Below are 12,233 nucleotides of genomic sequence, written 5' to 3'. Positions count from 1 at the left end.
AGCTTTTGTGAAAGATGTCTTGTTTCCAGTTCACAAAGACACATCTCCAGGCGGGAAAGACAAAGACAGATTAGAAACAGTCATACACATCTCACCACGTTGGTAGATGGCTTCATACAGAAGCTTTGAGTAGAACCTCAACATGTTTGTGCGCTTATGTTTTCTTTTTATAATGTTCCCTTGTTTTGTGCTTTACCTTCTACCCACAGGGGTTTTAGTCTGGCTCCTGTATCCGAAGAAGCCTCATTTACACTTTGGTGCACTTTCCAAGCCCTTCCTTCCTGTATATTTTCGTTCTATAATTATGATTGCTCTTTGCTTATATCTCCCAAATTCTCGCATGAGGGAGCATTAAAACAAAACGTTTCAGAATCTCATTGAACCAGTGTCTTGGGTCCTGTTCTGGTCATGATCATCTCAGTGAGCTTCATGCATGACCCCGGCGGGTGATCTCTGCGGGTGGGTGATCCCTGTGGGTGATTTCTGTGGGTGGGTGATCCCTGCAGGTGATCCTCCATTTCCAACTGGTCTCAGCATGGGTCTGATTTTCAGTCAATGGCCTACCCCAGTGTTTAGTTTAAACCAGTGGGGACCGCCAGTATTTATTTTTTGGGGACCAGCACTTATTTTTCTGTGTCTGATATTTACAACAGCAGGAGAGGGAAAACACACAAATCACAAAGATGGAGGAAGAGAAAGGCGGAAAAAACGTCACAAACGAAAAACACAGGAACCTGCAGGAGTGAGATAAAGGGGCAGTGAGTGTCTGATAGTTGAATCCCCAAGTCATTAGGAGGATTTAAAACTACCAGCCTTCGTATTCGGAGCGCTGATGTTTAATTGCACTGGCCGTGCACTTCTAAAGAGCATTTTGAGAATCAGTGCTCTTTTGTTTACAAATTAAGCACTGTCCACAGAACCAGGACCTCCCTCAAGACCAGGAGTCACTCACTGGAAACATTCACTCTAGTTCAATTGAGCACCCTCGGCTACTGTTAGAATGACACCAAAACTTGCAGCTGTGATAGCTTGGCAATCGTAAGTCTTAAGATGATGGTTTAAAAGTACCCAAGTTCAGAGCCACTGGAGGCTATAGATCAAGCCTTTTTAGGTCGAGCCTGGGCAGCGCATGCGCTGCTCTGCAAGCCATGCTGTATTGGAGTATGTACTTGAAGCCCCGCCCACTCTCCACCCATATTTGTCATTGGCTCGTGTCATTGTCCTTTGTAAATGCTGGCTTCTGATTCGCTATTAGGCTTGTTAGTCCCTCCCTAGTCCTACCTTGTCTTCATTTGTAACCTCCCATGAGGACTAACCCTATTACTTCAGCTGTTCCATGTTACCTCTTCTTTAGTCTGTAAGCACTATTTTCTTTAATGAGTTTCTCTTACTGCAGGAGGGCAGGAGGGTGTCTCTAGCACAGTTGTGCCCACCGGCTTGTTTATTTAACTCATAGCAAATGGGGAGCTCTTCAGGGGCCAAGGGAGACAGAAGGGGCAACTCAGCAATGCCTTCAAGCATTTGGAATGCAATAGGTCTCGCATTTGTAAGAGTTTAAGCGATGGCATTGTAAATGACAATGCCTTTTATTTGTGTTTTAAAAACCAAAACATAAATAAAAGGCATTGCCATTTATAATGCCAGTAGATCAAACTTGCGTAAATGCGAGACCTATTGCATTGCAGATGCTTGTTTTTGTCTGGCTTTGGGATTTATCTTAGCCTCGAGGAGACAGCAATGGACTGTCCTGGAGGTGTTGGTGCCAGAACTGCACAAAATACACTGGGCCAAATTCACAGATATTTTTTCCATGTTTAAATCTGATCCACGCCAGGAAAAGACAGTAAAATGCGCAAAATTAATGAATGCCAGATTCACAGTGCAGTGAAAGATAAAACTCAGGACAGAACTTACCACATGTTTTACTGCATCATTGTCATTATGTTCTCCTTCTTACGAGGAGATGCAGTGGTGCATGTGAATTTTGGTGCTTACTGCTGCATTTGCACTCATTTTAAAGTAGTAGAATTGTGAGTCAACCTGATGATCACACACGTCGTCCACTTCCCAATGAGGCGTCAATTTAATGCACTTTGTCCAGGAGTCGTTACACCTTATTAGAAAAAGTTCTGATCCGCCACCATCATAATTTTTTATAAAACTCATAGTAGTGATACATTTATATATATATATATATACACACACACACTCACCCACACACACACACACACACACACACACACTCACGCACACACACTCACACACACCCACTCACACACACACACTCACACACACCCACTCACCCATTCACACACACACACTCACACACACACACACTCACACACACACACTCACCCATTCACACACACACACACTCACACACACACACACTCACACACACTCACACACACGCACTCACACATTCACACATACACACACACACTGGTATTGTCATTGTGCCAGGACATGTGAGTTTAGGCTGCTAGCCCACTTCTTTATTATAATATTTTTGGACCGTTCCTTCTGGTATATTGCTTCTTCTTGTAATAAAAAAGAAGAACCAAAAACTATTTTACAATTTCCAGGGACAGACGTATTGGCTTTGCCAATGCTTGTTTAAATTTTGTTTTACCGCTTTGCGCACAGGCAGCTCTTCACTGTGCTCCACGGTGGTCTGCCACTCTGCCCCCTGACTGACAGATGCCTTACCTCTGCACTCACCCCTTTGTGTGCTCTCTGCTTGCAGGCTCCCGATACATGCCGACCAGCCTATTTCTGGCGTGTTTGTATTTTTACTCGGAGGAGTGTGTGGAGGTGGAAGTGAGGGTACCCTGGTCCTTCGCACAGGAGAGCCCTGACTTGCAGGTGAAGGTAAGTGGGTGATGGAGATCACTGTTATCACTCTGAATCACACATTAAAATAAACTGGTTTTACCTGCCTTATCTAATCTATCTGCAACCTCACACTTCACACCACTCTCTGTAGAATACATGAAACCCTTTTAAATAAACTCACAAACTTTATGTCATAGAACAGTCTCAATCTGAACCACGACTTTGCCTGAAGTAACTTAAGTCAACCCAGTTCTGACACCGGGGTAGTCTATAATAACCAGTTCCTGGCCAGTTTAGACGTTAGTGGTGGGCTCTAGTAGCTAGTATCCGAACAGTTTAGACGTTAGCGGTAGCCTGTAGTAACTAATATCTGGCCAGTTCAAACGTTAGAGGTAGGCTGTAGTAATTAGTACCTGGCCAGTTCAACATCAGAGGTAGCTTGTAACAAATAACCAGTATCGGGCCAGTTCAGTTGAGCCATCAGAGATAGCCTGTAATAACTAGTACCTGGCAAGCTCTGACGTTAGAGGTAGCCTGTAATAACTAGTATCTGGCCTGCTCTGTCATCAGAGCTAGCCTTTTATAATTAGTGCCTAGCCAGCTCTGTCATCAGAGGTAGCCTGTAATAACTAGCATCTAGCCAGCTCTTACATTGGAGGTAGCCTGTGATAGCTAGTATCTGGCCAGCTTTCACGTCAGATGTAGCTTGTAATATCTAGTATCTGGCCTGCTCTGTCATCAGAGGTAGCTTGTAATAGCTAGTATCTGGCCAGCTCTTACATCAGATGTAGCTTGTAATAACTAGTACCTGGCAAGCTCTGACGTTAGAGGTAGCCTGTAATAACTAGTATCTGGCCAGCTCTTACATCAAAGGTAACTTGTAATACCTAGCATCCAGCCAGCTCTTACATCAAAGGTAGCTTGCAATAACTAGCATCTAGCCAGGTCTTACATCAGAGGTAGCTTGTAATAACTAGCATCTAGCCAGCACTTACTTCAAAGGCAGCCTGTAATAGCTAGCTTGCTCTGAGATCAGATATAGCTGTGATACCTGGTGCTAGGCGAGCTCATCTTTGGCACACCTCCTGTGACATCACCACGCTCTGTAACACCCCTGCCTTGGCACAGAGTGTTACAGGCATCTCACTGAGAACAGTTGAGTCTTACACTGTCTGTCAGTATCACTGTATGGTATGTGTTTCTAGAGTAGGCACTCAAGGTAAGTGCCTGCCCTCTCTTCCATGGCAGGAGTAGGCGTTGTTGTGCCACATTTCCTTCCTGCATCTCACAGGGCTCCTTTTCTGCTTCTTCCTAGGGCACTGTGACGTTTGACTGCTTCTCCGCCTCTCCCAAATCTTCGGTGACCATCAAAGCCTACACAGCCCCCCTCTACAGTGAGGTGCTGAGCCACACCCACGCGGTGCCAGGTGAGCATCGCGCCGCAGTGCCAGGCACCTGAAGGCAGACATTAAGATAAGATGTAGTCATAGGGACTTTAATTTAGTGGTAATTATGATACATGACATCAAATATACGCACATTGTGAAGATCTGAATGTCTTAGGGGCACATGCATCAACTAAAATACCGCTCGCAAACTGGCCGATTCGCAGAATGGGCCCCTTTGCGACCGTTATTTTGGCATTTGGGATGCATCAACCCATATGTAAATTCGCAAAATAGGTAATCGCAAAATTTGAGATTACCTAAATTGCGAATGCATTTAGGGAATCACAAAATGTGATTTCCTATTTGGGATGCACAAGCTTTTCCTAAATGCAACTTCGCATTTAGGAAACACTGATTACCATCAACTGAAAGTTGATGGTAATTTGCAAAAACTTTGAAAAGTGCACAAAAGTGCATTTGACAAAGTGCCATATGGCGCAGGGGCACAGGTGTGAGCCACATGTGCACACATGCCAATTTCGGGGGTGCATCAGGGTGGCCTTTTGGCCCCCTTGCACCCTTGAAATTGCATGCGCACTTTGCGAGTACCTGTTGGGTACTCGCAATTTGTGCATGCAATTCGACTTCATTTCTATGGCCCTCTAGGCACATAGGAATCAATGGGAAGCTCTTCCTTAATTGCTAATTGCAATTTGCTATTCGCAATTAGGGCATACGTAGGAATCGCTAATATTTTAGGGAAACCTACATGCATAGGCGATTGCGATTCCATAATTGCGATTCCATAATAATCACAATTAATGAATCACAATTGCCTACCTTGATGCATGTCCCCCTTAGTGTCCTGAATGTGATTCTTACTGTGAGGGCACTGGTGCCCCATCTGTTGGGGAGACATCGGGTTGGTCATCAGGTTAAATACATGGAGAACTTTATTGGAAAAATTGTGAATTATGGAACTTTTAGGGCCATTTTTTTGCATGGCAATTATTTTTATTGGCATAAATACTGAAAAATAACAGTGGCATGCACTCCAAGCATGGACCCATATTCAGATAGAAATGTTGATTGCAATGAATGCACCAAAAACAAACAATTCAAATTTATAGGAAAAGGAGAAAAGAAAGAGAGGAGTAAGAAAATAAGCTAGAGAAAGAGGAAAGTGAAGTGAAGAAGGGCAGAAAGAAAAGAGGGGAAGAAAGACGAAACGACAAAGCACGGACAAGAAGGCAGGTCAGTCGAACCCAAGTCCAGTAATGCGGGGAGAGGAGGCAATTTAAGAAAAGCGTAGCAAGCACGTGAAAGCATGTTCTTTTTTGTAGCTTGAGTGCAGATTGCTGGACTTGAGACAATAGCCCCAATTTTGAGTCTGCCTGCAGGGCCTGGTCGAATCATGGAGGAGTTGGGGGACAGCGTCACCACTGGTCACCGTATGATGGAAGGTGTCATTGCAGGAGCATGGGGTTCAGGTGGGCGGGGCTCTGTTTAAGTCACCCCGTGATTTTAATGGTAGAGGAATATTGGAGGCATTTGCCCTATTTGGGTGTCTGACCTTTCCTCCAGTTTCTGCACCTCCACACTGCTTGGATGTGATACTGGTTGAGAAAGAAACTAAGATTGGGTGTTAGGAAGTGTGTCAGGTCACCTACTGTTTTGCTCCAGTGTCCTTTCCTTGGAGAATGACTTTTTTGTAGGAAGTGTGCTCCAGTGGTTGAGGGTCATTAACTACTTCTTTGAATGTAGACAGTTAGGCCTGGGCTGTGAACTTCGATCCGTTTGCAGAGTTTGTAGAGTTTTCTGCACTCTGCAGAGCTCCCGTAGTGCAGAAAACTCCTCTTCACGATGTGCAACAGAGTTTTTTCCCCCGCTCACGATCGCGAACAGTAAGTTCGTGATGGCAAACAGAAAGTATGCGAGCGCCAGCTGCTGCTCGGGTAAAATTCCTACCGAGTGGCAAAAATACCAGCACAAACTGCAGTTCGCACTGCACTCCGCCACTCGCGAAACTTTTTTTTGGTAACTTTGCGGAGTTCCGCGTAGCAAAACTCTGCAAACTACGCCCAGGCCTGGACACTTATACATAGACCTTGTAGATACAGCACCGAGTCTTGTTCTTTGGAAGGGACGATCAAGGTGTAGTTTGAAAAAATGACTAAAGTAATTAATAGTGTTTCCATAACTATCAATACCAACATTGGCACAAATATACAGTAAAAATTCCCCTGGTGGCATCAGCCATTGAAATATTCAAAAGCCTTGGCTTTGGACACTTGTGAGTTTCCCATGGTCAGCGGGGCAGACATGTGTGCACGCGGAGAGCGCATGGGCGGAAAGAGGCTATTTGTAAGCGGGTGTGTGCTGATATGTGATTGGGTAGCACAAAATACAGAAGCTGGTGGAGTTCAAGATCACTTTTAGCATTTTTAATGAAGGTCAAAGATTTCCAGACATTAGCAAACCCTGACCAGCTATGGACAGACTGAGGAGGAATAGAAATAAAATGCCACTAGCAAAACACTTTTCAGACACTACCGGGAATCAAGACCCATTCCTTCGATGGCTTCTCTCAGACATGTCAAAGCCCGATTCAATATTTATGGAGGAACTTAAATCATTAAGGGCCTGATTCACAGAACTAACTTAAGACAAAATCCTAAACTTACTACTTTTGGTATTCACAGAAGTTAGGATTTTGTCTTAAGTCTGTCTGAAGTCTGTCTTAAGTGTGTCTTAGACAAACTTAAGACAGACTTGAGTCAAACTTAAGACAAAATGCTAGCTTTACTAATACTAAATGCCTTCTGTGAATACCAAAAGTAGTAAGTTTAGGATTTTGTCTTAAGTTAGTTCTGTGAATCGGGCCCTAACTATTTAATGACATTTCAATAAATGAAGGCTGCATAAAAAACATCAGGGTCTCAAGTACTTTTTTTACTCACCGTTCTCACACCCACATTCAATGTGTGTGTTTTGCAACCCGCACACTCCCATTTAATATTTAGAGATGCCCTTCTGCACTCTCTCTCTTTCACTTGCCCAGTGCTTTTAAACTGACTGATCAAGGCAACAAGAAAATGACCACTGTATGCCAAAGACAGAAAATTGTGGTATAGAAATATCAAGGGCAAAAGATCTAAATTGAAATATCAAAACATGAGTAGGTATAGATTTTCCATACTTAACTCCACATATTTGTACCTTTATAATGTATAAATAAATGTTCAAGGTACATTGAGGTGGAGTTAGGAATAGTAAATCTATACTTACTCTACATGTACTTACCTTTCAATATTTTGGTACTAAATATTTTCTCCACAATATTTTCATATTACAATATTTTTATGTTTTATATTCAGTAGTACAATCCACTGTTTATTCTGCAATCACTCCAAATTGAGGTATGTGACAGCATTCACCATCTGAGCTTTCTCACTCAAGAACAAGCATGCTTCTCGTCGCCTCAACATCCACTACAACACACTTCGCTGAGAGCTGCCCCGACACCCACAAACTACGCATGCAATCTGGTGTTCATTCTGGACTCAACATTCTCTATGACCCAGCAAGTGAACACTGTCTCCTTCTCCTGCTTCAAAACCCTCTGAATGCTCTGCAAGATCTACAGATGGATTCCCACCGAAACCAGGAGAACGGTCACTCAAGCACTCGTCAGCAGCAGGCTAGACTATGGCAACGCTCTCTATGCGGGAACCGCGGCCAAACTCCAGCAACGACTCCAACACATACAGAACGCCTCCGCACGCCTCATCCTCGGACTCCCCCACCACAGCCACATCACTGCCTACCTGAGGGACCTGCACTGGCTCCCGGTCAACAAGAGGATCACCTTCAAGCTCCTCAACCATGCTCACAAAGCACTCCACAACATCGGACCAGCATACTTCAATAAATGACTCACCTTCTGCACCCCGACCTCGCCACCGTCCCACGCATCCGCCGCACGACCACCAGCGGCAGATCATTCTCCCACCTCGCCCGAAAGACATGGAACACCCTACCTGCCCATCTGCACCACACCCAGGACCTGTTGACCTTCAGGAGATGCCTCAAGACCTGGCTGTTCGACCTATAGCTGCCGCCACCCCCCATCCCCACCCCTTAGCGCCTTGAGACCCTCACGGGTGAGTAGGGTGCTCTACAAATGATTGATGGATTGACCTACAGACCCCCTCCTCTCTGGTAGAGGCTGCTGTGGAACAACCCCCACCAAGTCAGCATTCCCCTGGAAGCAATGAGATCGCCTGCTGCACCATACACATAAACAGGACAAGCATTGGCAATGCCAATCGGTTTGAATGTAAGTGCCTTTTGAGCCATTAATGGGTTTAGACACTCAATAAGTCATTATACACGAACGCTGTCACTCACCTTTGCACTCGTGCATCCATTCATCCATCCACTGACTAATTCTTGCATCCACCCTCTGACACATCTGTAATAAACCACACAAATGCAATGAAAAATGTGCATGACAATTAAAGCCTTCGGAAGAGATTCTAGGAAGTATTGCAGCGCAAATGTTCTACCCCTATGGTCTGTCAGAGGAGGTGAACAACCACAAAATCCATTACTACAAAGGTAATCAGTGATATGTCATGTAACAAAATAGCTGTTTGTAGGCTTTAATATAGAGCAATAACATAGTAATAAAATGCCTATTGACTTTAACATATGCTTTTCACAATAAATTAACTTTAAGAAATGTTTTTCACACTAACTATGTCAGGCCTACTGCCTTTATCGTAACCTTTCATATTAAACAGGTCAGACCGGTGACATCTGAAATACCTTTCCTAGTGAGCCAATCAGCCTTCCTGCTGTCATCATTTGTTTATCACCATAACCAACTCAGGCCCCTTGACTGAGATGAAGCTTCCTATAAGGCAAGCACCCGGCAAACAGTCATAAAAGCACACACATTTACAGGCGGCAAAGCAAACTACTCTCTCTCCTGAAAGGGTCAAACAAGGATTCTCACAGTACAACTCTTCATTACCTATGGTGTGACGGGGGGATAACTAGCCCCGAATACTTGCAACCTGGTAATCTGCGAGATTCTGTGTAACAAAATACCTCTCTATAAGCTTTAGTGGAGTGTAATAAGAGGCCGCCTGTAAAAGCCGGTTGCCTTTTAACAGTAAGTCAGGCTTACCTTGTCCTGACTTTTCATTACAAATAGATCACATCTAAGGACTCTTACATAACTTTTCCCCGTGCCCGATCAGGCCTATAGCCTTTAACATTGGCTTGACACTACCCAACCATGGCGTACTGCAGTGGGCCAAATCTGGCAGCTGAGGGGCGTACGGTTATAAAATTGCAAAACAACATACAACCTCTCACAGTATGGACTAACAGCAATCATCACAGTGAAATCCTCCTCCCGAGTTCACCATAGAGGGTGGCCGACACCAAACCCCTTACCTATTGTGGTAGCTTGCGAGATTACATGTAACCAAATGCATGTCTACTGCCTGTAATATAATTAAGGCTCCCTGTTTTCACGGCCGCGCACCAGTTACTTTTGCGGCCGCTCGGCCAATGCTTGTCACCTGGGGCCAGATGTATCAAGGCTTTTGCGACTCGCAAATGGCCTTTTAGCATTTTCTGGTATGTATGAGATAATCGCAATTTAAGGAATCGCAAAAAATTGCGATTCCTTATTTTGCCATAGCATTTAAGGAATCGCAAATTTTGCGATTCCTTAAATGATATGTATGAAACATTTTAAAATTGCGATTTTGTGTTAGGAAATCGCAAATTACCACCAACTTGTAGTTGGTGGTAATTTGCGATTTCTTTTAAAAATGCCATATTTGGCATTTGTGAGGGTGGCATGTGACACATATACATGCCCATAGGGCATGTATGTGTGCCACATGCACACACATGTAGATTTCAGGGGTGCAGCAGGGTGTCTTTGAGACACCCCTGCACCCTTGAAATAATTCTCAAATTGTGATTAGTAAATTGCGAATTCGCAATTTGAGAATTATTGCACTCTCATTCCTATGGGCCAGGAGGCCCATAGGAATGCATTGGAAATGATTCTTTATTTGCGAATTCGCTAATTGCGAATTTACAAATAAAGAATAAAAAGGAATTGCGAAAAAATAGCGATTTTGTACATACATACTGTTTTGCGAATTCTAAATAGCGATTCGCAAAAAAATGCTATTTAGGATTCGCAAAACGGAATCTTGATACATCTGGCCCCTGATTACTTTCACTTTTGCGGCTAGCGTGTTTGCCGAAGCGAGCGTGCACCCTTGCTTTCACTTTTGCCGTCTTGTTCTCTTCTGTATATTTTCACTTGCGATTTTCTCATCTCCAGTTCTCTTATATTTATTTTTCCCACCTCACTTTCTTCAGTTTTGCTTCCCAAATCCCATATTACCACTCTCTTATCCTCTGCCCGTTATATATATGTTCGCACTCACGGTGATTCGCTTCCCGTGCAATGGAATGCCTCCCGTGAGCGCGCTCTGACTGTCTGTAATGTTTGGTACTTTGCAACCATGATTTACTTTTATAATTGTGTTACTGTGTTACTCAACTCCCCAGAGTAGATACAGATGAGTTTTATTACTGTGTGTACGCACTTTTTTTTATCAAACTGAATGCCTCACGCCAAGTTGCCGACAGCTGCGCTTGGTTCAGCTCACCGGTCACGCCCTCCAAAGTATCTTTCCATCTTTCTTTTCTTCCCCCCAAGCATGCAGCGCCAACCCTTTTCTCTGCGTTGAACTGTCCCGTCATCTTGCTTGCACTAAACGCTCCCGCTTCTTCCGGTGCAATCGTGGTTTCCTGGTGAGCAGCAGACTTCCCGGGTCGTCGGCGAGGCAAAACCACTGTTCCGCTCCTGCTGACGTTGCTGGCTCCTTCTAACGCCGGCAACCCACCCGCAGGCTTGGCATCAATGCCATGCAGGACTTAGAAACACCTCCGAGGCAGCCGCACTCGTCGCCAATGGGCCGCCGATGACCGGTTCCCGACAGTTATAGCCACCGCCACTTCTCTCGCTGCCCTCTCCTGCTCTCACACTGTGCTTCTGGCCCATCCACAGGAGGTGTTTTCTGACGGTGGGGGAGGATGTGCAACCGGTCAAAACAGGGTGGAACACATAGAGTCTCACCAGTGAGGGGGGAGGGGACAGGGCGGGCTGGCGAGGTTTAAGCCATGCCAGTGCCCGGTGGTCACCAGGCATTGAGTTGTTAATAATTCTCTCTTCATCCTCTGCAGGCAGGGTCAACGAGAACTCACCGCACCCCCCCCCCCCCATCCCCCCCTCAACGCAAGGGTCGTCAGGATAGATCGTTGCAACGAACAGTGAAGTAAGTACAGTCTTGGGGGCTGGGACCGAGCATCCGAGGGGAGGGACAGGATGGTTGGCTCGCCGCCTTCAGCTAGGTCGCTGGCTTACAGTTCCATTTCTTTTTTAGGTGAACTGAGTCCGAACCGATCAGTATGAATAGCCAGGGATCCCCCGCTTTGCTCGCAGATGTCCCAGTTGGAGGATTCCTTGCCAGGAACCTCCCAAGACGCGCAGCTGGCGGTACACAGACAAAATATCGAGTTTTAAATTTCGATATACAATAATATCGAAGTTTAAATATCGATGGGACAAAATATCGAAGGTAAGTAATACCGACAGTCTTAATATCGATATTAGTATGATATCAGTAATATCGAAGTTTTAAATATCGATGTCAATAATATCGAAATAAATAACTTCGATGTTACTAATATCAATTTTTAAATAAATTTAGTGTATATTATATTGTATTTATTATGTTTTATTATTTATTTTTAATGTAATTTAATTAAATATTGTCTTTTACTACTGTAGCGGGTTGTGGGTTTATAGGGGAATAGGGTGGGAAGTAATTTAATTATGTTAAATTAATTATTAATTAGTAGGAATTATTAATTAATTAATTGAGAATTAATTTTTAATTTATTTTAATT

The 12,233-nt window shown here is 44.2% G+C and overlaps 1 protein-coding gene across 2 annotated transcripts in view; it reads left to right on the top strand.

Annotated features, from left to right (window-relative positions):
* The window catches only part of IL17RC (interleukin 17 receptor C), a 208,340-nt gene that overhangs the window by 101,307 nt on the left and 94,800 nt on the right, over positions 1-12,233 (top strand). For both annotated transcript variants that reach the window (XM_086939372.1, XM_086939371.1), the window contains 2 exons: positions 2,747-2,871; positions 4,151-4,262. In XM_086939372.1, the coding sequence (XP_086795498.1) occupies positions 2,747-2,871; positions 4,151-4,262 (237 nt within the window). The remainder of the gene's footprint in view (positions 1-2,746; positions 2,872-4,150; positions 4,263-12,233) is intronic.

Source organism: Lissotriton vulgaris, chromosome 9 (genome assembly GCF_964263255.1).
Source record: "Lissotriton vulgaris chromosome 9, aLisVul1.2, whole genome shotgun sequence".
Lineage (NCBI taxonomy): Eukaryota > Metazoa > Chordata > Amphibia > Caudata > Salamandridae > Lissotriton > Lissotriton vulgaris.
The sequence above is the reverse complement of the archived record's forward strand: the minus strand, read 5'-3'. Positions and strand labels throughout refer to the sequence as shown.